Source organism: Electrona antarctica (genome assembly GCF_951216825.1).
Source record: "Electrona antarctica genome assembly, chromosome: 8".
Lineage (NCBI taxonomy): Eukaryota > Metazoa > Chordata > Actinopteri > Myctophiformes > Myctophidae > Electrona > Electrona antarctica.
This window is the reverse complement of record NC_136789.1, coordinates 30499374-30525369: the sequence shown is the minus strand read 5'-3', so window position 1 is coordinate 30525369 and position 25996 is coordinate 30499374. Positions and strand designations below refer to the sequence as shown.

The 25996-nt window shown below is 44.1% G+C and overlaps 1 protein-coding gene across 2 annotated transcripts in view; it reads right to left on the bottom strand.

Moving 5' to 3' along the window:
• Positions 1-25996, bottom strand: part of LOC306927885 (phosphatidylinositol-binding clathrin assembly protein-like) — a 69830-nt gene that overhangs the window by 32348 nt on the left and 11486 nt on the right. For both annotated transcript variants that reach the window (XM_079507766.1, XM_079507767.1), the window contains exons 2-7: positions 18699-18841; positions 14654-14729; positions 7592-7694; positions 7238-7331; positions 6835-6946; positions 188-294 (exon numbers count right to left, since the gene is read on the bottom strand). In XM_079507766.1, the coding sequence (XP_079363892.1) occupies positions 188-294; positions 6835-6946; positions 7238-7331; positions 7592-7694; positions 14654-14729; positions 18699-18841 (635 nt within the window). The remainder of the gene's footprint in view (positions 1-187; positions 295-6834; positions 6947-7237; positions 7332-7591; positions 7695-14653; positions 14730-18698; positions 18842-25996) is intronic.

Below are 25996 nucleotides of genomic sequence, written 5' to 3'. Positions count from 1 at the left end.
AGGAGAGAAGGGAGAGAGGTATAGGAGAGAAGGGAGAGCAGAGGAGTGGAGCCGTTTTGTTAAGTTTTTTATAACCGTACGAGATGCACTCCGGACCTCCCAGACACTAGGGGGGTGTCTTGCTCAGCGCGGCGTCCGTCGGGGTGGGGGGGGGGGGGGGGGGTGAGGGAGACCAAACGGACGTTACCTCTGCCACTTTGAGGAACTCTGACAGTCTGGTCATCCTGTTGAGGAAGATCCTGTAGATGTCCAGCGCGTCTTTACACTGGTTCTTCTTCATGTCAAAGTATTTCTCTGCAGAGGAGAAGTGCAACGTACGTACGGTCAGTCAGAGGAACAAACAATTTTACTAGTGATGGGAGATTAATCGGCCACATCGGTATCGGCCGATATTGGCCTTAACCCATTTAGGCCTGACGTCTAAATAAAAAAAACATTCGCTCTGAAAGATTATATATTCAAAGATTTGTGCCACATTTTCACGATTTTTCAAAAATAGCAGACCTACAAGCTCGTAGCGCGCCACTCGGTGGCGCGCTACGAGCTTGTAGATCTGCTATTTTTCAATAGCTAAAGTATAACATAATGCTTAGTTAAAACACCAAAAGGGGTTCCCGCCCAAAATGGGTTAATTAAACCAATTAATCGGTAATCGGTATCGGTAAAATAATATATCGGATTTATAGCAGATATTTAAATTTATTATAATTATGTTGAAAAATAAATTTAAAATAGCCTGAAAAAGCCTTTTCTGATGAAGGCTACAAATTATATCAGTGTTTTCTGGGGAATCTTTCGAAAGAGTCAATAGTTGGAACATTTAAAAAGAAAGAAAACTACATTCAAGCTGTTTATGTTGGGATATGAGACAACATTTATATAAAACTACATTCAAGCTGTTTATGTTGGGATATGAGACAACATTTATATAAAACTACATTCAAGCTGTTTATGTTGGGATATGAGACAACATTTATATAAAACTACATTCAAGCTGTTTATGTTGGGATATGAGACAACATTTATATAAAACTACATTCAAGCTGTTTATGTTGGGATATGAGACAACATTTATATAAAACTACATTCAAGCTGTTTATGTTGGGATATGAGACAACATTTATATAAAACTACATTCAAGCTGTTTATGTTGGGATATGAGACAACATTTATATAAAACTACATTCAAGCTGTTTATGTTCGGATATGAGACAACATTTATATAAAACTACATTCAAGCTGTTTATGTTGGGATATGAGACAACATTTCAATAACGGTGCATCCCTAGTTTTGGAATAAAGAGGCATTGCTTTTTTTCAAATTCAGCCTTTTTTCAGAATGGCCAAAATAATTATATATATTTTTAATACAGAATGAGATCATATCGACATCGGTTATATCGGTTATCGTCGGCCATAGCAGCGATGAATTATATCGGATATCGATATCGGCCAAATGTTCTCATCGGTACATCCCTATGTGGAATGAACGCACTCGATCGCCGAAACGCTCAGAGATGCCCCCCCCCCCCCCCCCCCCAACCTTCAACACCGCCGTCGAAACCCACCTCTTCAATATTGCGTTCCCTAGCTAACTCTTCTCACTGTTTTTAAACCCATTCTGACCTGAGATCAGATTCTAAAAATGTCTTCTACATCCTGACAGTTTTCTGAAAAAGCTATGTTTCTATGTCAGTCGTTCTTCGATTTTTCAAAAATAGCAGACCTACAAGCTCGTAGCGCGCCACTCGGTGGCGCGCTATGAGCTTGTAGGTCTGCTATTTTTCAATAGCTAAAGCATAACATAATGCTAACACCAAAAGGGGTTCCCGCCCAGAATGGGTTAATGATTTTATTCCAAAAATAGTGAAAGTTGCCACGTTTAGTTAATGCTCTAATCCAGAGAAACATATAATATAGAAACATCTAATATCAATATGTATATCTGAGGACGACGTAGAGAGAGTATAAATTAACAGCAACAAAGCAACGTATTTCTTTTTCGAAACAAGCTAGAATCAAACCTGTATGAATCACCAAATGAATAGTTTGACGTGAAATGTGCTGTTTTGTAAGAATCTCTCAAGGACACTTTGACAGGGAGAGGAGCAGCAAAATAGATCCCACACAGATTGTCCACACAAACAGGACAGATATATCTAGAAAGTTCCTTTTAAGGCCTAGAGATTATAGTGTTAGATTGAGTTCAGTTCACTGAATCTACAGCAAAAACATTTTCATGCTAAGGCGTTGCTGAGATAGAACGTTCACACAAGGCAGACAGACAGACAGACAGACAGACAGACAGACAGACAGACAGGTGCCTCTGGGTCGATTCGTCCTTACATCTCGTTTATGGATCGCTGGTTCACAAACGTCACGTTACGACGCTCTGACACAGGTGTGGTCCACGAGGACATATTGTCTGTGAACACTTTCATTCACCTTTCTAAAAACGGAACGTCCACACAAAGGACAAAGTGACTCAAATGCGTTGCCCCCCCCACAAAAAAATGAAACACGACAGCTGGCTACAAACATGGCAGTGTATCTCCTAAATAACCCATTTTGACCTGAGATCAGATTCTAAAAATGGCTTCTACATCCTGTCATCAATATCTGTGATATTTGGAGATCGGTTCGATACAGATATGGCCGATTATCGATACGCTACCGATGTATCGAGCAAAAAAGCTGAAAAAGCTATGTTTCTATGTCAGTCGTTCTTCGATTTTTCAAAAATAGCAGACCTACAAGCTCGTAGCGCGCCACTCGGTGGCGCGCTATGAGCTTGTAGATCTGCTATTTTTCAATAGCTAAAGCATAACATAATGCTAACACCAAAAGGGGTTCCCGCCCAAAATGGGATAATACACTGTGATGCAAGCGACACGGCTGCAGATAATCAAATAAATAATGGGTGTCAATACTGTATCTATGCTTACATACACCATGGTACAGCCATGTACGCATGAGAGAGTTGTCTTACCTAGCATATAGATGCCTGGTGTGTCTGTGCCTGTATGAGAGAGTTGTCTTACCTAGCATATTGATGCCTGGTGTGTGTCTGTGCCTGCATGGGAGTTGTCTTACCTAGCATATTGATGCCTGGTGTGTGTCTGTGCCTGCATGGGAGTTGTCTTACCTAGCATATTGATGCCTGGTGTGTGTCTGTGCCTGCATGAGAGAGTTGTCTTACCTAGCATATTGATGCCTGGTGTGTGTCTGTGCCTGCATGGGAGTTGTCTTATCTAGCATATTGATGCCTGGTGTGTGTCTGTGCCTGCATGAGAGAGTTGTCTTACCTAGCATATTGATGCCTGGTGTGTGTCTGTGCCTGCATGAGAGTGTTGTCTTACCTAGCATATTGATGTCTGGTGTGTCTGTGCCTGCATGGGAGTTGTCTTACCTAGCATATTGATGCCTGGTGTGTGTCTGTGCCTGCATGAGAGAGTTGTCTTACCTAGCATATTGATGTCTGGTGTGTGTCTGTGCCTGTATGGGAGTTGTCTTACCTAGCATATTGATGCCTGGTGTGTGTCTGTGCCTGTATGGGAGTTGTCTTACCTAGCATATTGATGCCTGGTGTGTGTCTGTGCCTGTATGGGAGTTGTCTTACCTAGCATATTGATGCCTGGTGTGTGTCTGTGCCTGCATGGGAGTTGTCTTACCTAGCATATTGATGCCTGGTGTGTGTCTGTGCCTGTATGGGAGTTGTCTTACCTAGCATATTGATGTCTGGTGTGTGTCTGTGCCTGTATGGGAGTTGTCTTACCTAGCATATTGATGCCTGGTGTGTCTGTGCCTGTATGGGAGTTGTCTTACCTAGCATATTGATGCCTGGTGTGTGTCTGTGCCTGTATGGGAGTTGTCTTACCTAGCATATTGATGTCTGGTGTGTCTGTGCCTGCATGAGAGTGTCTTACCTAGCATATTGATGCCTGGTGTGTCTGTGCCTGTATGGGAGTTGTCTTACCTAGCATATTGATGTCTGGTGTGTGTCTGTGCCTGTATGAGGGAGTGTCTTACCTAGCATATTGATGCCTGGTGTGTGTCTGTGCCTGCATGAGGGAGTTGTCTTACCTAGCATATTGATGTCTGGTGTGTCTGTGCCTGCATGAGAGTGTCTTACCTAGCATATTGATGTCTGGTGTGTCTGTGCCTGCATGGGGGAGGGTCTTACCTAGCATATTGATGCCTGGTGTGTGTCTGTGCCTGCACGAGGGAGTGTCTTACCTAGCATATTGATGCCTGGTGTGTGTCTGTGCCTGCATGAGGGAGTGTCTTACCTAGCATATTGATGTCTGGTGTGTCTGTGCCTGTATGAGGGAGTGTCTTACCTAGCATATTGATGTCTGGACTCTGGTGTGTCTGTGCCTGTATGAGGGAGTGTCTTACCTAGCATATTGATGTCTGGTGTGTCTGTGCCTGCATGAGGGAGTGTCTTACCTAGCATATTGATGCCTGGTGTGTCTGTGCCTGCATGAGAGAGTTGTCTTACCTAGCATATTGACGCCTGGTGTGTCTGTGCCTGCATGAGAGAGTTGTCTTACCTAGCATATTGACGCCTGGTGTGTGTCTGTGCCTGCATGAGAGAGTTGTCTTACCTAGCATATTGATGCCTGGTGTGTGTCTGTGCCTGCATGAGACTGTCTTACCTAGCATATTGATGTCTGGTGTGTCTGTGCCTGCATGGGGGAGGGTCTTACCTAGCATATTGATGCCTGGTGTGTGTCTGTGCCTGCATGAGAGAGTTGTCTTACCTAGCATATTGATGTTTGGTGTGTGTCTGTGCCTGCATGAGAGAGTTGTCTTACCTAGCATATTGATGCCTGGTGTGTGTCTGTGCCTGCATGAGACTGTCTTACCTAGCATATTGATGTCTGGTGTGTCTGTGCCTGCATGGGGGAGGGTCTTACCTAGCATATTGATGCCTGGTGTGTGTCTGTGCCTGCATGAGAGAGTTGTCTTACCTAGCATATTGATGTTTGGTGTGTGTCTGTGCCTGCATGAGAGAGTTGTCTTACCTAGCATATTGATGTCTGGTGTGTGTCTGTGCCTGCATGAGAGAGTTGTCTTACCTAGCATATTGATGCCTGGTGTGTGTCTGTGCCTGCATGAGAGTGTCTTACCTAGCATATTGATGTCTGGTGTGTCTGTGCCTGCATGGGGGAGGGTCTTACCTAGCATATTGATGCCTGGTGTGTGTCTGTGCCTGCATGAGAGAGTTGTCTTACCTAGCATATTGATGTTTGGTGTGTGTCTGTGCCTGCATGAGAGAGTTGTCTTACCTAGCATATTGATGTCTGGACTCTGGTGTGTCTGTGCCTGTATGAGGGAGTGTCTTACCTAGCATATTGATGTCTGGTGTGTCTGTGCCTGTATGAGGGAGTGTCTTACCTAGCATATTGATGCCTGGTGTGTCTGTGCCTGCATGGGGGAGTGTCTTACCTAGCATATTGATGCCTGGTGTGTCTGTGCCTGCATGGGGGAGTGTCTTACCTAGCATATTGATGCCTGGTGTGTCTGTGCCTGCATGGGGGAGTGTCTTACCTAGCATATTGATGTCTGGACTCTGGTGTGTCTGTGCCTGTATGAGGGAGTGTCTTACCTAGCATATTGATGTCTGGTGTGTCTGTGCCTGTATGAGGGAGTGTCTTACCTAGCATATTGATGCCTGGTGTGTGTCTGTGCCTGTATGAGGGAGTGTCTTACCTAGCATATTGATGCCTGGTGTGTCTGTGCCTGCATGGGGGAGGGTCTTACCTAGCATATTGATGCCTGGTGTGTCTGTGCCTGCATGGGGGAGGGTCTTACCTAGCATATTGATGCCTGGTGTGTCTGTGCCTGCATGGGGGAGGGTCTTACCTAGCATATTGATGCCTGGTGTGTCTGTGCCTGCATGGGGGAGTGTCTTACCTAGCATATTGATGCCTGGTGTGTCTGTGCCTGCATGGGGGAGTGTCTTACCTAGCATATTGATGTCTGGTGTGTCTGTGCCTGCATGGGGGAGGGTCTTACCTAGCATATTGATGCCTGGTGTGTCTGTGCCTGCATGGGGGAGTGTCTTACCTAGCATAATGATGTCTGGTGTGTCTGTGCCTGCATGGGGGAGTGTCTTACCTAGCATATTGATGCCTGGTGTGTCTGTGCCTGCATGGGGGAGTGTCTTACCTAGCATAATGTCTGGTGTGTCTGTGCCTGCATGGGGGAGTGTCTTACCTAGCATAATGATGTCTGGTGTGTCTGTGCCTGCATGGGGGAGTGTCTTACCTAGCATATTGATGTCTGGTGTGTCTGTGCCTGCATGGGGGAGTGTCTTACCTAGCATATTGATGCCTGGTGTGTCTGTGCCTGCATGGGGGAGTGTCTTACCTAGCATATTGATGCCTGGTGTGTCTGTGCCTGCATGGGGGAGTGTCTTACCTAGCATATTGATGTCTGGTGTGTCTGTGCCTGCATGGGGGAGGGTCTTACCTAGCATATTGATGCCTGGTGTGTCTGTGCCTGCATGGGGGAGTGTCTTACCTAGCATAATGATGTCTGGTGTGTCTGTGCCTGCATGGGGGAGTGTCTTACCTAGCATATTGATGCCTGGTGTGTCTGTGCCTGCATGGGGGAGTGTCTTACCTAGCATAATGATGTCTGGTGTGTCTGTGCCTGCATGGGGGAGTGTCTTACCTAGCATAATGATGTCTGGTGTGTCTGTGCCTGCATGGGGGAGTGTCTTACCTAGCATATTGATGTCTGGTGTGTCTGTGCCTGCATGGGGGAGTGTCTTACCTAGCATATTGATGCCTGGTGTGTCTGTGCCTGCATGGGGGAGTGTCTTACCTAGCATATTGATGACCCCTTCATTGTAGGCAGCAAACAACCGTATGGAGTCTTTGAAGAGCAACATGAAAGCCGCGTTGATCACGCCATTGGTCAACTCGTTAGAGTTGGGCTGGAGGCAGAGAGATGAAAGAGAGGGAGTCAAACAAGGAGAAATATAGAGAGAAAAAGACACAGAGAGAAGGGGTGGTTGAGTAGTTTAGTAGAGAAAAACAGTCAGTATCATGGTCAGTATCATGTCAGTATCATGGTCAGTATCATGGTCAGTATCATGTCAGTATCATGGTCAGTATCATGTCAGTATCATGGTAGTGGTATCATGGTCAGTATCATGTCAGTATCATGGTCAGTATCATGTCAGTATCATGGTCAGTATCATGACATGTCAGTATCATGGTGGTACCTGGAAGTCCAGCAGTGCATCCAGCTGGTTCTGAATGATGGGCAGCGTTTTGATCAGCTTCTCTGTGGTCATGGTACGCATCACACCTTCAGCTCTGCACACACACACACACACACACACACACACACACGCACACGCACACGCACACGCACACGCACACACACATACATGTAAAGGAGAGGATGTGCATCAAATGGTACAGCGTATAGACAATTCTTCTTCTTCGTGTGTGTGTGTGTGTGTGTGTTTATGTGCGTGCGTGCGTGCGTGCGTGCGTGCGTGCGTGCGTGCGTGCGTGCGTGCGTGCGTGCGTGCGTGCGTGCGTGCGTGCGTGTGTGTGTGTGTGTGCGTTACCCTCTCTTCATCTTGGTGAAGTCCACCGCCACTAGTCTGTAGGACATGGCCTTCTCGTTCAGGTAGCGGCTGTACCGTCGGATGAAGGTGGACATGTCGTACCCTGGAGGACAGGCAGGGGGCGCTGATGTTAGAGACACTCTCACCTTGACCTTATACACTTGAAAACCACATGTGTGTAGTAGCGTATATAGCGGGGCAGATAGCGGAAATAATCGTTCACTTGCGGATACAAGCACCAAAATTGGCACACATACTCCTTACGGGTTGCTCTTTTGAGAAAACCACTGTGCCAAAACATTTTTTAAGATTGGCGGCCATTTTTCAAGATGGCTGCCATTGAATATACAGTAATATTGCATTTCGCAATAAAATCCCATAGACTTGTCCTATTTGAATGATCTTGGTGTCAAATCATACATTTTTCACTATGTAGAATCCAAATTTGGACCCATGGACTTACTCACTAGTTTCCTTGTACCATATAACAGTCCCGGAATCCTAATATTCTGCTAAATTAGAGGTTTGTGTTATGTCTGACTCGGGTAAAATGGATGGTAGTCTATATCTTAGTATTGTTAGAGGTTTAGTGTGTGTGTGTGTGTGTGTGTGTGTGTGTGTGTGTGTGTGTGTGTGTGTGTGTGTGTGTGTGTGTGTGTAAGTGTGTGTGTGTGTGTGGGGGGGGGGGGGGTACCGCTCGCACCGTTCAGTATCAGCTGAGTAATTTGTTTGGTGTAGCTAAATAAACCGTTGCCCAGGTGGAGCCTGCAGAACCATTGCGGCTCAAGAAACCACCACTCCTGAATGAAGTGTCTGGTGCTGGGACTCTGGTGCAACGCACAGGTCCTGGCGGTACTCCTGGTGAGAGCAGGAGTGGACCTGGTGAGACATAGGAGCCCGGACAGGAGTCAATCCACAGAGCCTAGTCCCTCCACATGCCAGAATGATGTGCCTCCCAGTCCCGGCAGAGTAGTTCCAACGGATTGTGTGGCCCTGGTCTTTCCCTAGTGGGTCTGATCGTGGGTAGCTACTGAGACGTAAGTTGGGACTTGATCACCCCGGCTGGGTCACCCGAGTGAGGGGTATGATGTTCGTGAGACCCGAAACCCTGATGACCTTGGGATACATCACTGAGGATACGTCCCGGGTGCGTCCAAGTATTTTTGTTCTTTATGACTCCCAAATGTTGTCTAATAAGCCCTGCATCTTTTAGCTAGTGTAGATTACATGTAGTTTACCATGTATGATGTTCAGTTAGACAACCGCGCCTGAATTGACAGGGTATGCCAGCAGGGGAGAGCCGAGCCAATGGTAAGGGGGCTATACATGACTTATTCATGGACTTACCAACATGGTGTACAGATCACACTGGACTTAAATGATACTGGATGAATGATCGGGCTAGGTGTAGATTTTATTGTCGAACCTAGTTGTATCCCATACCTTATTGTGCATGATGGTGGTAAAAGGATAACCCCTCTGCCTTGATTCACTGAATACAGATAATGATCATATTGTGATACCTTGATTACCATTCACCAAGATGTCTAATATAGACCCAGGACCGCCTAAATTCAAGACTGACTGGAGCAAGTGTTGTCTTTGCAAAGACAAGAATAGTATGAGCTCTCATCACCACATGCAAGACAATCACAACAACAACTAATATTCCCCTGGTGGTGGCATTGAATAAACTCTGAGGAGGAACAAGGCGCAATATCATGAAGGTTGTCGCATTATGTTCAACAACACGAAACTGGAGAGAGTGAGAACCACAAAATGAAAAGCAGAGAGTGGAGTAGAACCAGCATTCAAAGCAGAGAGTGGAGTAGAACCAGCATTCAAAGCCAACCATGTTTCAGATGTGACAAAGATGCTGCATACTCTGAACTCACAGGGTATGCGTCGTCATAGAAAGCTATGACGATGAATCTCAATAAGAGTTATAATGAATGTGCCCAAACTTTAAATGACGGAAAACTTCTTGCAAGACTCAGTGGTGGAGATGTTATTGCACAGGAGCTCCATGTTGCATGCTTGGCAGACCTTTACAATAGAGAGGTTGTACCTCACAACCACAAAGAGACTGGAAAAGGAACATTCAACCGAAGAGGATGCCCAGTTGCCCACCTACAGGAAATCTCAGAGCTAGTCACATATCTAGTGGAGACCACCAGATCTGGTGAGGGTCCTTCAGTCCTTTGACTTGCAGACATATAGTTCACCTGTACGTGCTATTCCAGTGCCTGGAACAGCTGGGTGTTGATGGACCAGCTGTCAACTCCACATGACTGAATGAAAAACTGCTGTAAGAAATACCTGCTTTGGAGGGACTTGTGGTCCAGCATATATGTCGTTGCAAGATGTTAGCTGCTTTGCTAAGGACAATAGCTTCACTATAAGAGTCAGAGGCTTCTGACAAGCCAAAGCCTACATCTTTATGGAAAGCCAAATGAACATCCCTTCCCTGCTTGTGAGCCTCCAACTCAGGTATTTCTGACAGCAGTTTCTCCTTCAGTCTTGTGGAGTTGACAGCAGATGCATCAACACCCAGCTGCATTCCACTGGCTGAGCGCACTCTGCTTTTCGTTTTGTGATTCTCACTCTCCAGTTTCGTAATGCGACAACTTTTGTGATATTGCGCCTTGTTCCTCCTCAGATTTTCTTCAATGCCACCACGATCATCAAGTCTGTCTGGATCCATTTTATTAATATGCATCTCATTCATTGTGTGAAAGAGGGGAATATTAGTTGCAATCATAGTGTAGCCATCATGTGGTGACGAGAGCTCTTTACTATTCTTGTCTTTGCAAAGACAACACTTGCTCCAGTCAGTCTTGAATTTAGGCGGTCCTGGGTCTATATTGGACATCTTGGTGAATGGTAATCAAGGTATCACAGTATGACCATTATCTGTATTCAGTGAATCAAGGCAGAGGGGTTATCCTTTTACCGCCATCATGCACAATAAGGTATGGGATATGACTAGGTTGGACAATAAAATATATGATCTACACCTAGCCCGATCGTTCATCCAGTATCATTTAAGTCCAGTGTGATCTGTACACCATGTTGGTAAGTCCATGAATAAGTCATGTATAGCCCTTACCATTGGCTCGGCTCTCCCCTGCTGGCATACCCTGTCAATTCAGGCGCGGCTGTCTAACTGATCATACATGGTAAACTACATGTAATCTACACTAGCTAAAAGATGCAGGGCTTATTAGACCCCCCCCCACACACACACACACACACACACACACACACACACATACTAAACATCTAATTATACTAAGATATAAACTGCCATCCATTTTACCGGAGTCAGACATAACACAAACCTCTAATTTAGCAGAATATTAGGGTTCCGGGACTGATATATGGTACAAGGAAGCCAGTGAGTAAGTCCATGGGTCCAAATTTGGAATCTACTTAGTGAAAAATGTATGATTTGACACCAAGATCATTCAAATAGGACAAGTCTATGGGATTTTATTGCGAAATGCAATATTACTGTATATTCAATGGCAGCCATCTTGAAAAATGGCCGCCATCTTGAAATTTCTTTTGGCACAGTGGTTTTCTCAAAAGAGCAACCCCTAAGGAGTATGTGTGCCAATTTTGGTGCTTGTATCCGCAAGTGAACGATTCTCCTGTAATGTGCATGTTATCTGCCCTGCTAATAGTAGTAGTAGTAGTGTAGTTAGTAAGCCTTGCCGAGCCATGAGGCCCATATAGGGGCAGGAGCCTGTCTCCTGTTTCTGTAGCCATGAGGTCCATAGGAGCAGGAGCCTGTCTCCTGTTTCTGTAGCCATGAGGCCCATAGGGGCAGGAGCCTATCCCCTGTTTCTGTAGCCATGAGGCCCATAGGGCAGGAGCCTATCTCCTGTTTCTGTAGCCATGAGGCCCATAGGGCAGGAGCCTATCTCCTGTTTCTGTAGCCATGAGGCCCATAGGGCAGGAGCCTATCTCCTGTTTCTGTAGCCATGAGGCCCATAGGGCAGGAGCCTGTCTCCTGTTTCTGTAGCCACGAGGCCCATAGGGCAGGAGCCTATCTCCTGTTTCTGTAGCCATGAGGCCCATAGGGGCAGGAGCCTATCTCCTGTTTCTGTAGCCATGAGGCCCATAGGGGCAGGAGCCTATCTCCTGTTTCTGTAGCCATGAGGCCCATATGGCAGGAGCCTATCTCCTGTTTCTGTAGCCATGAGGCCCATAGGGCAGGAGCCTATCTCCTGTTTCTGTAGCCATGAGGCCCATAGGGCAGGAGCCTATCTCCTGTTTCTGTAGCCATGAGGCCCATAGGGCAGGAGCCTCTCTCCTGTTTCTGTAGCCATGAGGCCCATAGGGCAGGAGCCTATCTCCTGTTTCTGTAGGCATGAGGCCCATAGGGCAGGAGCCTGTCTCCTGTTTCTGTAGCCATGAGGCCCATAGGGGCAGGAGCCTATCTCCTGTTTCTGTAGCCATGAGGCCCATAGGGGCAGGAGCCTATCTCCTGTTTCTGTAGCCATGAGGCCCATAGGGGCAGGAGCCTGTCTCCTGTTTCTGTAGCCATGAGGCCCATAGGGGCAGGAGCCTATCTCCTGTTTCTGTAGCCATGAGGCCCATAGGGGCAGGAGCCTATCTCCTGTTTCTGTAGCCATGAGGCCCATAGGGGCAGGAGCCTATCTCCTGTTTCTGTAGCCATGAGGCCCATAGGGGCAGGAGCCTATCTCCTGTTTCTGTAGCCATGAGGCCCATAGGGCAGGAGCCTATCTCCTGTTTCTGTAGCCATGAGGCCCATAGGGGGCAGGAGCCTGTCTCCTGTTTCTGTAGCCATGAGGCCCATAGGGGCAGGAGCCTGTCTCCTGTTTCTGTAGCCATGAGGCCCATAGGGGCAGGAGCCTATCTCCTGTTTCTGTAGCCATGAGGCCCATAGGGGCAGGAGCCTATCTCCTGTTTCTGTAGCCATGAGACCCATAGGGGCAGGAGCCTATCTCCTGTTTCTGTAGCCATGAGGCCCATAGGGGTAGGAGCCTATCTCCTGTTTCTGTAGCCATGAGGCCCATAGGGGCAGGAGCCTATCTCCTGTTTCTGTAGCCATGAGGCCCATAGGGGTAGGAGCCTGTCTCCTGTTTCTGTAGCCATGAGGCCCATAGGGGCAGGAGCCTGTCTCCTGTTTCTGTAGCCATGAGGCCCATAGGGGCAGGAGCCTATCTCCTGTTTCTGTAGCCATGAGGCCCATAGGGGCAGGAGCCTATCTCCTGTTTCTGTAGCCATGAGACCCATAGGGGCAGGAGCCTATCTCCTGTTTCTGTAGCCATGAGGCCCATAGGGGCAGGAGCCTATCTCCTGTTTCTGTAGCCATGAGACCCATAGGGGCAGGAGCCTATCTCCTGTTTCTGTAGCCATGAGGCCCATAGGGGTAGGAGCCTATCTCCTGTTTCTGTAGCCATGAGGCCCATAGGGGCAGGAGCCTGTCTCCTGTTTCTGTAGCCATGAGGCCCATAGGGGCAGGAGCCTGTCTCCTGTTTCTGTAGCGTGAGGCAGCCGTGCTGCAATGAGCATGACGGCACAGATTTGAGAACGGATTAATCACGTTAGAAACATCATCAGTTGTGCTGATTAGTGATTAGACAGAGTTTTGTCAGAGCAGCAGCAGCAGCATTATTGGCTTATAGGGATGGAACAAAAAGGGGCAGGTCTACAAGGATCCTGTATTTTAACATCAGTTATTATGGTGGTACTTTCTGAGGTGGTACTTCAGTATAAAAAAGGTTGGGAACCAATGATTTAAACAATTGACTATGCTATCCCATTATCAGCTAAATAAACTGCTTGATGGGGGGGGGGGGGGGTTCGGTTCCAAATGGACCCTTACAGGTCTGTAACTCTGAGAGTGTACGCAATGCAAACAAATGGACCCCTATGCGTCCACCGGGTCCATTTGGTTCCAGGTGCACACTCTCAGAGTTATGGTGGTCCATGACAGGGGTTCTCAACGTTTTTGGCCGGGGACCCCGTTTTTGGCAATGTCTCGGGACCCCCGCCCCGCCCCCTCCCAACCCCCAATATAAATTGACTGCTACAATAACCTTAAACCATTTTGGGCGGGAACCCCTTTTGGTGTTTTAAGCATTGTTATAATTTAGCTATTGAAAAATAGCAGATCTACAAGCTCATAGCGCGCCACCGAGTGGCGCGCTACGAGCTTGTAGGTCTGCTATTTTTGAAAAATCGTGAAAATAATATATATATTTTTTTTTAAATAATTTGGGGACCCCCTAAAATAATTTGGCGACCCCCCGAGGGGTCGCGACCCACGGGTTGAGAACCACTGGTCCATGACATACAAAAGAAGTTTCACAATTTCAGAGCATATAATACCCGTTAAAGGCTGTGGAAAACAGCTTAACCCATTTAGGCCTGACGTCGACATTTAGAAAATGTCTTTTTTTAAATGTATTTTTTTCTGAAAAACCTCATGTTTCTATATCAGTGGTTCTCAATATTTCATGTCAGGGACCCCAAAAATTATATGTAATTGGCCGCGGATCCCCATCTGAAAATAATGTTGTTCCCAGAAGCAAAGATTTGAGTTTAAAACTGAAACTCTGAAAGAATATATACATTCAAAGATTTGAGGCACATTTTCATGGTTTTTCAAAAATAGCAGACCTACAAAGCTCATAGCGCGGCACTCGGTGCCGCGCTATGAGCTTGTAGATCTGCTATTTTTCAATAGCTAAAGTATAACATAATGCTTAAAACACCAAAAGGGGTTCCCGTCCAGGATGGCTTAACACAAAATGAATTCCATAATAAACTAATGCTGAGCCGGTAGTCGTCAAAGAGACTCTCCGTCCCACCATGAGCCTCCATCGGAACACAGTGCTCAGTTATGGATCGCGGCTTCCTTTGTCTACTCTGGGAACACAGTAATTGAAGTCCAAGGCAGACTCGCTTGGTATTGTTACAGAAGACAGTGAGGCTGGGACAGAAAGTCGTTCCGTTTGACATACTGTACCGGCGCAGCGGACTAGTCAAATGGCAGCACGTGCCAGCAGGCTGGCTCTCTCACATTACCTTGTAGTGCAGCCTTATCTAAGAAGTTGTTGAGGTTGAAGAGTGTGTTTCGGGAGGCGAGGTACTGCATCAGTCTCTGAAAAGGAAGAAGAACAGAGCGGGGTCACACGACGGAAATACACAGACGAGGGGAGAGAGAGTTCATTATCTGTTGGACGACGTCACCGCGTGGGCGTCACGTTCGCAGGGCAGTGACGTACGTTGTGTGTATGTGTCGGCGTCGTGTCCCGTTGTTGTGTGTATTATAGACGCATTCAGAGACGGGTCGCCTGGTCGCAGCCAACGCATTTCCTGTAGGCGGAGACAAGATATCTGCGGTGTACACAGTCAGCTGTTCTACTGCAGGGGTTCTCAACGTTTTTGGCCGGGGACCCCCGGAAATGCTTTGGCAATGTCTCGGGACCCCCGCCCCGCCCCCTCCCGACCCCCAATATAAATTGACTGCTACAATAACCTTAAACCATTTTGGGCGGGAACCCCTTTTGGTGTTTTAAGCATTGTTATAATTTAGCTATTGAAAAATAGCAGATCTAGCGCGCTACGAGCTTGTAGGTCTGCTATTTTTGAAAAATCGTGAAAATAAAAATTTAAAAAAATTTATTTATTTATTTTTTTTGAAAATAATTTGGGGACCCCCTAAAATAATTTGGCGACCCCCCCGAGGGGTCGCGACCCACGGGTTGAGAACCCCTGTTCTACTGCATTGAATGGGAAAGTGACTGATGCTAGTCTGCTCATACGTACGTTACTCTTTTACGGGGTTTTTTTACGTTCACAAGCCGTAATTACACTACTAATTGGATTAGTAAAAAGCAGGTATAAGAGTAACGTTTGAGGCAGACTAGCATCAGTCACTCTACCATTCAATGCAGTAGAACAGCTGACTGTGTACACCGCAGATATCTTGTCTCCGCCTACAGGAAATACGTTGGCTGCGACCAGGCGACCCGTCTTTGAAGCCAAATTCCAATGCCCAAAATCTCGGCCACTCACTCACTCACACTCAGTCACTCCAGCATGGCCGTGTTATGGTGAAGTTGGAGACCTGATGAAATATGTGACAATCGTGTAGACGATCACACAACGTCAGTTTCCGAACGTAAATGATTGTGGTTTGTTTATTAGCAGAGTTCAACTTAGCTGTATTTAGGCCACGTATATAAAGACCTCCATGTTTATTGTTTATTGAATGGATCCCCATTAGCTGACGCCGGGGCGACAGCTAATCTTCCTGGGGTCCATAAAGTCCATGTAAGTTGTATGAAGTCCATAAGATTGTCACATATTTCGGCAGGTCACCAATTCCACCGTAACACCACCATGCTGGAGTGACCGAGTGTGAGTGACCGAGTCTGAGTAAGCGATTTGGGGTATTGGAATTTTAGCCTATAATATGTGTCTATACAGGGTACATGTGCGTGACATCATCATCATACCAGGAAGTTATGCAGGAACGCCTACTGAGTGGCAAAAAACTATCCAAACAGAAAAGTCCTATCTGATGGCATTAAACGACGACGTTAAACGACATTGAACTCACTTTGCCACTCGATTTGCCACTCACTTTATCCATGAGCATACCCTCTATTTGCCAGCCCAACCACTGGCGTCGCCTTTACTATAAAATTGTTACTATCAGGTGTAAAAGAAATACAATAAAAAACATGTAAAAGGAAAGAGAATGTAAGGAGATGTGAAAACAGAAAGAGGCTGTGTTCTAATGGATCCATCGGTGTAGTTATTATTACTTAGTCACAACTAAAGCTCCTGTTAATACTTTTCCTACTGGGTTCACTGGGTTCATAAGGTTCAATCTAATCCCCAGTCTGACTTTATTATTTATTAACCCCTTTCACTTTCACTCTCAAAAGCAAGACTAACTGACCTGCGTTAAAGGACAACTTTAGTTTTTTTCAACCAAGGTTCATGTTTTAGGTTGTTATTAGAGAAAGTAAAAGATGAGTGTTAGTTTTTTTTTCATTTGCTGTTTTCTTTAGTTTTAGCGACAACATTTTACAACATTTTATAGCGATTTATTTTTTTATTATTTACTATAGTCCTACTAGACCCCAGGAAATTACATCTGGCCACAAAAGATCACGGGATCTACTGAATGTGTCAAACTGACATATTGAGCCTATGACACACATATTGTGGCTTCCCCCCAGTAGGCCTCCTTCACATTCAGTAGATCCTGTGATCTGCTGTAAAAAAAAATACATATTTAGCCCCATACTCGAATGCCCCCGCCCCCTCTGTCAAAAACAGCTAAAATCCCTAAAACTAAAGAAAGCAGCAAATGAAAAAAACTAACACTCCTCTTTTACTTTCTCTAATAACAACCTAAAACATGAACCTTGGTTGGAAAAAACTAAAGTTGTGCGTTAAGCTCACAAAGCCAACCTTCAGCATGTACAGTAGATCGTCTAGTTTTGCAACTTGTGTGTGACACTCTTGTACGATGAAGTATACAGGCATTCATTTATGATTAAAATAATACTTAAATTTAAATTAAAATTAAAACATAAAAATGGAAACTACAATGTTTCTGCCTCGACAGCAACGACACAGTAACCAAATGGTAAGGGACGCGTACTGTTTGGTTACTGTTTGGTTACTGTTTGGTTTTATAAGCTTATCTCATCAGTAAGTTAAGTACTAGGTTTTTTTTTACAGTAAACAGGTTGTGTTCACTGTAAAACAAAAACCCTAGTATTTACAGATGAGATAAGCTTGTGTCAGCGTGCCAGCATTACACCACGGTAATGCTTAATGTAAGTCGCTCTGGACTAAGAGCGTCTGCTAAATGCCTAAATTGTAAATTGTAATGTTATTATTGTTCAAATATCTTTTATTGAGATTTTCCACACAAGTATACAAATAAACACAGACAGACAACAGCTATAAAAACAGTTGCTAAACCTTAATATATTTCTGGGTGGAGCCTCTGATTATATATATTTAAGTTCTTCTAGTTTAAGATGTGACATAACATAAACCTTAATATATTTCTGGGTGGAGCCTCTGATTATATATATTTAAGTTCTTCTAGTTTAAGATGTGACATAACATAAACCTTAATATATTTCTGGGTGGAGCCTCTGATTATATATATTTAAGTTCTTCTAGTTTAAGATGTGACATAACATAAACCTTATATATATTTCTGGGTGGAGCCTCTGATTATATATATTTAAGTTCTTCTAGTTTAAGATGTGACATAACATAAACCTTAATATATTTCTGGGTGGAGCCTCTGATTATATATATTTAAGTTCTTCTAGTTTAAGATGTGACATAACATAAACCTTAATATATTTCTGGGTGGAGCCTCTGATTATATATATTTAAGTTCTTCTAGTTTAAGATGTGACATAACATAAACCTTAATATATTTCTGGGTGGAGCCTCTGATTATATATATTTAAGTTATTCTAGTTTAAGATGTGACATAACATAAACCTTAATATATTTCTGGGTGGAGCCTCTGATTATATATATTTAAGTTCTTCTAGTTTAAGATGTGACATAACATCCTCCACCTTCTGGGTGGAGCCTCTGATTATATATATTTAAGTTCTTCTAGTTTAAGATGTGACATAACATAAACCTTAATATATTTCTGGGTGGAGCCTCTGATTATATATATTTAAGTTATTCTAGTTTAAGATGTGACATAACATAAACCTTAATATATTTCTGGGTGGAGCCTCTGATTATATATATTTAAGTTCTTCTAGTTTAAGATGTGACATCACATCCTCCACCCAGCGTGTGAGATGGCGGTGCTGCCTTTTTCCAACTAAATAATATCAGGCGTCTCTAAAGAGGAGAATGCTATAGCTTCAGTCTGATGAGTCGGTACACCGCGGTGATGTTGAACAGGTAGTGAATCTTTGCTTGTCCATAAACCGTTGCCTTCGCGTTTCTTTTTTTGAGACGTGCGTGGTGTGTTTGGTTACGTGGATCATGTACAGTAATGTGCAGTGCCAGGGATGTGAGCGTGCGTGCGTGCGTGCGTATGCGTGCATCCGTGCGTGCTCACCTCGTTGCCATACATCATGAGGTGGTGGGTGGTGACCAGGGCCTTGAAGACCACCACCCAGCTGTTGCTGGCGGTCCGCTCCAGCAGCGTGTCGGCCAGGTGAGGCACGCTGACGTTCAGCTCATTGGTGCAGTGGATCAGGTCTGGAAGCAATCAATCAATCAATCAATCAATCAATCAATAAATCAGTCAGTCAATCAGTCAGCCAGCCAGTCAGCCAGTCAGTCAATCAGGCATAAACCTGTCTGGAGACTACACAGAACTGTAGCAGGAATGAATGAGCGCGGCCCACCGGGTGAGAATCATTCCTCTGGTATACACAGGGGGGTTGGTATAGAAAAACAACATGGACGACTACATCTCATTGTCACGTCGCGACTAAAATCAACAGAGGATATCGACTGCAAGTCTGTCAATTAAGCATCAACTCGGAGGACGGCAGGTCCAGTCACTCAAACGTCGATATTCCTATACAGCACACCTTAGGGGGATCATTCACAAACATCAGTGAAATGAATGGCCAGTCCTTCATGTGAATTGACCCCTGCAGCCCAGCGTCCGCATGCCCTCCCTCCCTCCCTCCCTCCCTCCCTCACTCACTCACTCACTCACTCACTCACTCACTCACTCACTCACTCACTCACTCACTCACTCACTCACTCACTCACTCACTCACTCACTCACTCACTCACTCACTCACTCACTCACTCACTCACACACACACACTCACTCACTCACTCACTCACTCACTCACTCACTCACTCACACACACACACACACACACACACACACACACTCACTCACTCACTCACTCACTCACACACACACACACACACACTCACTCACTCACTCACACACTCACTCACTCACTCACTCACTCACTCACTCACTCACACAACGTATACAGAAAGGTTGGCTCTTTGCTATTGCAAATGCACGATGACATCAATTTTAATGTGAAGCAGCTCAGTGTTGGCAGACGTATAGCAGCATGGTGACAGGCGCTCAAACCGTGCGTGTGTGTGAGTGTAATTGAGTGTCAACATGCATGCGTGTGTGTGTGGTGTGTGTGTGTGTGGTGTGCACGTGGTTTGTGTTCCATCAGTGAAATGCGCCCAGGCTTGTTTTACAGTCAAATATTATGTCTTAATCCATTTTGGGCGGGAACCCCTTTTGGTGTTTTAAACATTATGTTATAATTTAGCTATTGAAAAATAGCAGATCTACAAGCTCATAGCGTGCCACCGAGTGGCGCGCTACGAGCTTGTAGGTCTGCTATTTTGGAAAAGTCGTGAAAATGTGGTGCAAATCTTTGAATATATATATTTCAGAGCGAACATTTTTAACTAAAATCTTTGCTTCTGGGGGGTCCCTGGAACAACATATTTTGAGATGGGGGTCCGTGGCCCAATAGAGATAATTCTGGGGGTCCTTGACATGAAAAAGGTTTAGCACAACTGACATAGAAACATGGGTTTTTCAGAAAACTATTAGGATTTAAAGAAGCCTTTTTTTTCCAGTCCAAAATGGGTTAAATCAGTCACTTCAACCACTTTAACACTGCATGGCGTCCCTATTGTGTGGACATACTATATCAGTAAAGTTTGACATTTTTTAAATGTTGATCTACAAGTTTATGGAATTGTCACTATTTGTTGTACAACTATTATAAGCATAGAGAGCTTCAGCGGTTAACTCTTCACAGTATGCTTTACCATATACAGCAGTGGTTCCCAAAGTGGGGTCTGGGGACCCCCAGGGGTCCTTTGAGAGGGAGTTCTAGGGGGTCCCCAGCTAAATGATAGTTTGGAACCAAATAGACCCTTATGGGACTGTAACTCTGAGAGTGTACATTTGTACACTCTCAGAGTTAAATTAACATTGATTTTACAATATAAATTGGGGGTCCCAGATACCCCATACAGACCCCCATTAACACCCATTAAAATGGTAAATGGTGCATTTATACAGATTCTTTATCCAAGGCGCTTTACATAGATTGTGCATTACATTCACCCATTCACACACACATTCATACACCGATTGCAGTGGAAGCCATGCAAGGTACCAACCAGCACATCAGGAGCAATTACAATTTACAATTTAGGCATTTAGCAGACGCTCTTAATCCAGAGCGATTTACATTAAGCAATAACAAAAGCATGGCATACATCACATATATAAAAAATAGTTATCATGAATCATGCGTAAACTAAGAACGTAACAGTGGAGTATCTATGTAAACTATACATACTATACTATATAATATATTATACATTTGTACTATAAAGTGCTATGACTACATAAAGTGCAATTCTAGAGCTGTCTACGTAACAAGCTATACGTCTGTTTAAAATACTATCTAAGTCTACATAATGTGCTATCTAAGGGGCTAGGCTAGGGCAAGTGCTACGGGCCATGGTGGAGTCTGAAGAGGTGGGTTTTCAGACTATGTTAATTAGGGGTTCAGAGTTCTTGCTCAAGGACACTTCGACATGTAGACAGGAGGAGCCGGGATTCGAACCGCCGACCCATGGATCATTGGACGACCTGCTCTACCTCCTGAGCCACAGTCGCCCTTTCACACAATTGGGGGGCAATGCCCCCCCCCCCAGATTGGACTTTGTGCCCCTCCAGTCCAGATTGGCCAGTAGTACGTACCCTACCCTAGCAATATGTTAAGAAATGTTTTTACATTTTACAAATGTTAAGTTCTTCATGATTACCAGTAGTATAAATATATATACATTTTCCACATTAATCGAGTAGTTAATAGAAATACAAGGTAATACATGCAGAAGACAAATTTATAATGCTCAACATAATTTGTTTGTTGTTGGTGCTGCTGCATTATTGTAGACTATACTTGCAGCGTTTTTTCCAACGCATCACTGTGTTGATAGGCCAGTATTTACACTGTGTTGATAGGCCAGTATTTACACTGTGTTGATAGGCCAGTATTTACACTGTGTTGATAGGCCAGTATTTACACTGATTGCAGTGTTGTTTTTGGCAGCAAATGTCTATGTTAGTTTAGTCATAGTCTTTGGAATGAAACTTAATTTAGTTTTAGTCATATTTTAGTCACCTGGAATGTCTTAGTGTTAGTCTAGTTTTAGTCGACTAAATGTCATGAGATTTTAGTCGACTAAATCTACAGTTGATTTAGTCGACTAAAATGTGTTTTGGCGGGCCTTGATGCCGTCGTAATGACAGATTTTACACTTGTTGAAAATAGCAGATCTACAAGCTCACAACGTGAGCTTGTAGATCGGCTATTTTCAGCATGCAACCAAGTGTAAAATGACTTATACTGGATATCTTGTCCACTAGTCCCCTTCCTAGCATTTTAGTCTAGTTTTTATCTGTTGACGAAATTGTCAGTATATTTAGTCTTAGTTTTAGTCATCGTAGCTTAGTTTTCATGTAGTTTCCATTTCGTTTTCGTCAGTGAAAAAAGGTAGTCGTTGACGAACATTTTTTCCTCTTAGTTTTAGACGACGAAAACAACACTGGCTGATGTGTGCCTATAGAGCCGGCACTGCGCAGACGGCGTGCAACGACCAATGCAGCCGCGCTGCTGATTGGTGCCTGGAGCCGTACTGCGCGGACGGCGTGCAACGACCAACGCAGCTGAGCGGGAATACGATCAACCTAACTACAGGGTTTAAGTGGTTAAATACCTTTGTCTGTGACCTACTTTCCCCCCAAGCCGTTGGGTGACAGACACTGTAGAGTAGACTATAGTAGTAGACAATGGAGAATGTGTTGGTTCCACGCTGAACCTTCTAATGGGGACGGCTTAGAGTACCGAGCACTGGATCTCCTCGTCTGGTCTGGGGACCACCAGGGAAACCAAAAGGACCCTTATTACGGGTCTGTACTGTACCTCTGAGGATTAGATAAGCACCGAGGAGCTTACAGTGTACTGTACATGTACAGTATGTAGCCAAAACACTCTAACGGCGATAGACAACAACGGGAGGCATGATCCCACTGAGCAATAGCTGGCTATTAGACGCGCGTCTAAAAATGGGATAAAAACGTCTAAAAATGAAAGTTTTTTAGACGTCTATTCTTAGATTAGACGTTGATTAGTGGTTGTTTAAACGTCTATATATAGACCGTCTATAAATAGACGTTTTTATCCCATTTTTAGACGAATATTAAACGTCTATTAGACCAAAAAATGCTCAGTGGGTTGTTTACGTTTTAAGATTTTCGTTGTCGTCGGCTAAACAGGGGGGGGGGGGGGGGGACATTTTCGATGATGTCCCACTGTTGTGCAACATCGACGATTGCGCAACAGGCGCTCCCAGGCTGTGGAGCGATGCGATCGCTTTACATATCAATAAACTTCGTCTTTTGGTTAAAACTTCGTCCTGCAGGCGCTGGGTGTTATACTAATTGAAAGGACGGTGAACTTCATCCTGGACGATTGGCGGTGTTAATAAGAACATTGTTACACTTAAAGTAATCTAAACATATCTGAAAAGGAGAGAGAAGAAGTGAAACGTATAAACCCCCACCGCTTTTATAAAATACAGTGATTCTTAATTCTTTAGCCATTTTTAATCCCAAGAATCCTCAGTTTGATGATCCGTTGTTAGTTATACGCCATCTGTGATAGCATTCTTCTTCATATCTGAGGCTGTAACATCTTTACCAACTTAGCGTTTCATGTTGTAGAAACAGTGGCTCAAAGGGAAGGAATGCCCTCGGCTGTGTCTTTAAGGATTTTCTCTCTGGCTAAAGATTGAAATGTGAAGTATGCAACTATGCATGATGCCTGGATAATCTCAAAAGAATTAAGACTAAGAGCAGGTTTTAAAAACTCTGCAGAACCATTAACAGGCCCTCCATTCAGAGAAACCATGCATGGCGCATTCGAATGCAAAGCTAGAAATTTGACTTTATTCGATATGACTATAACATGGATTTAATCTGTTCTACTGGATTATTGTACAGAATATATATGTCAATGATATACACAACACATGATCGTGCGTGCGTGCGTGCGTGCGTGCGTGCGTGCGTGCGTGCGTGCGTGCGTGCGTGCGTGCGTACGCGGCTGTGCATGGCTTTTGTGTGTTAATAGTGTGTGGGTTTCGAAGTTCTTTTGTTCCAAAAGGACTATCAACCAATCATGAAGCATAGAAACATCACTGCGTTAACATATACTTTGTTGACCAGGCCACTGCAATGTGATATCTATGAAGCTTGTAGATCTGATATTTATGCCTAATGTTCAAGCCAGAGTTGTTTCTCATGTCAAGGACCCCCAAATTGACACTAATTAGCCCCGCGGACCCCCATTTGAAGAGATATGCCAGGGACCCCTCCATAAAAGGAGACATTTTTACGGCTCTAGCAGTGATTCTCAACCTGTTTAATTTCAAGGACCCCCCAGTTTGACATGCTTCAGTCTATGGACCCACCATTTAATAGCATTTCTATCCCTGGGACCCCCAATTTATATTGTAAATTCAATGTTAATTTAACTCTGAGAGTGTACAAATGGAACCAAATGGACCCGTCAGGGTCCATTTGGATCATTTGGATCTATAGCACAGTGGAACCTTTTCATTTCAAGGAGCCCCAGTTTGGCAGTTGGTAAATGGTGCATTTATATAGTAGGCTAGTGCTTTTATCCAAAGCGCTTCACACAGAGTGTGCATTACATTCACCCGTTCAACACACACACACACACACACACACACACACACACACACACACACACACACACACACACACACACACACACACACACACACACACACACACCGAGGGCGGAGGAGGAAACCATGCAAGGCACCAACCTGCTCATCGGGAGGAGCAATTAGGGGTTCAGAGTCTTGCTCAAGGACACTTCGCCACTAAGTTACATACACTTAAGGGTCCATTTGGGTCCACTTAAGGGTGAACGATCAATCACTTACAGTAGGCCACCTGGGGACCTTCTCTAGGACCCCCTGTGGGTCCCCGGGCGCCACTTTGAGAAACACAGCCTACACAGGCCTAGCAGGATCTGCACAACTGCACTATTGTTCAACAGCTTTGTTATGATATAACTCTATGGGTTGTTTGTTATGATATAACTCTATGGGTTGTTTGTTATGATATAACTCTATGGGTTGTTTGTTATGATATAACTCTATGGGTTGTTTGTTATGATATAACTCTATGGGTTGTTTGTTATGATATAACTCTATGGGGTTGTTTGTTATGATATAACTCTATGGGTTGTTTGTTATGATATAACTCTATGGGGTTGTTTGTTATGATATAACTCTATGGGGTTGTTTGTTATGATATAACTCTATGGGTTGTTTGTTATGATATAACTCTATGGGGTTGTTTGTTATGATATAACTCTATGGGTTGTTTGTTATGATATAACTCTATGGGTTGTTTGTTATGATATAACTCTATGGGTTGTTTGTTATGATATAACTCTATGGGTTGTTTGTTATGATATAACTCTATGGGTTGTTTGTTATGATATAACTCTATGGGTTGTTTGTTATGATATAACTCTATGGGTTGTTTGTTATGATATAACTCTATGGGGTTGTTTGTTATGATATAACTCTATGGGGTTGTTTGTTATGATATAACTCTATGGGTTGTTTGTTATGATATAACTCTATGGGGTTGTTTGTTATGATATAACTCTATGGGGTTGTTTGTTATGATATAACTCTATGGGTTGTGTGTTATGATATAACTCTATGGGTTGTTTGTTATGATATAACTCTATGGGTTGTTTGTTATGATATAACTCTATGGGTTGTTTGTTATGATATAACTCTATGGGTTGTTTGTTATGATATAACTCTATGGGGTTGTTTGTTATGATATAACTCTATGGGTTGTTTGTTATGATATAACTCTATGGGGTTGTTTGTTATGATATAACTCCATGGGTTGTTTGTTATGATATAACTCTATGGGGTTGTTTGTTATGATATAACTCTATGGGTTGTTTGTTATGATATGACTCCATGGGTTGTTTGTTATGATATAACTCTATGGGTTGTTTGTTATGATATAACTCTATGGGGTTGTTTGTTATGATATAACTCTATGGGGTTGTTTGTTATGACATAACTCTATGGGTTGTTTGTTATGATATAACTCTATGGGTTGTTTGTTATGATATAACTCTATGGGTTGTTTGTTATGATATAACTCTATGGGGTTGTTTGTTGTGATATAACTCTATGGGTTGTTTGTTGTAATAACATTCAATTCCTATCTGGATGATAATGTGAAACATACTATTTCAGATAATTAGC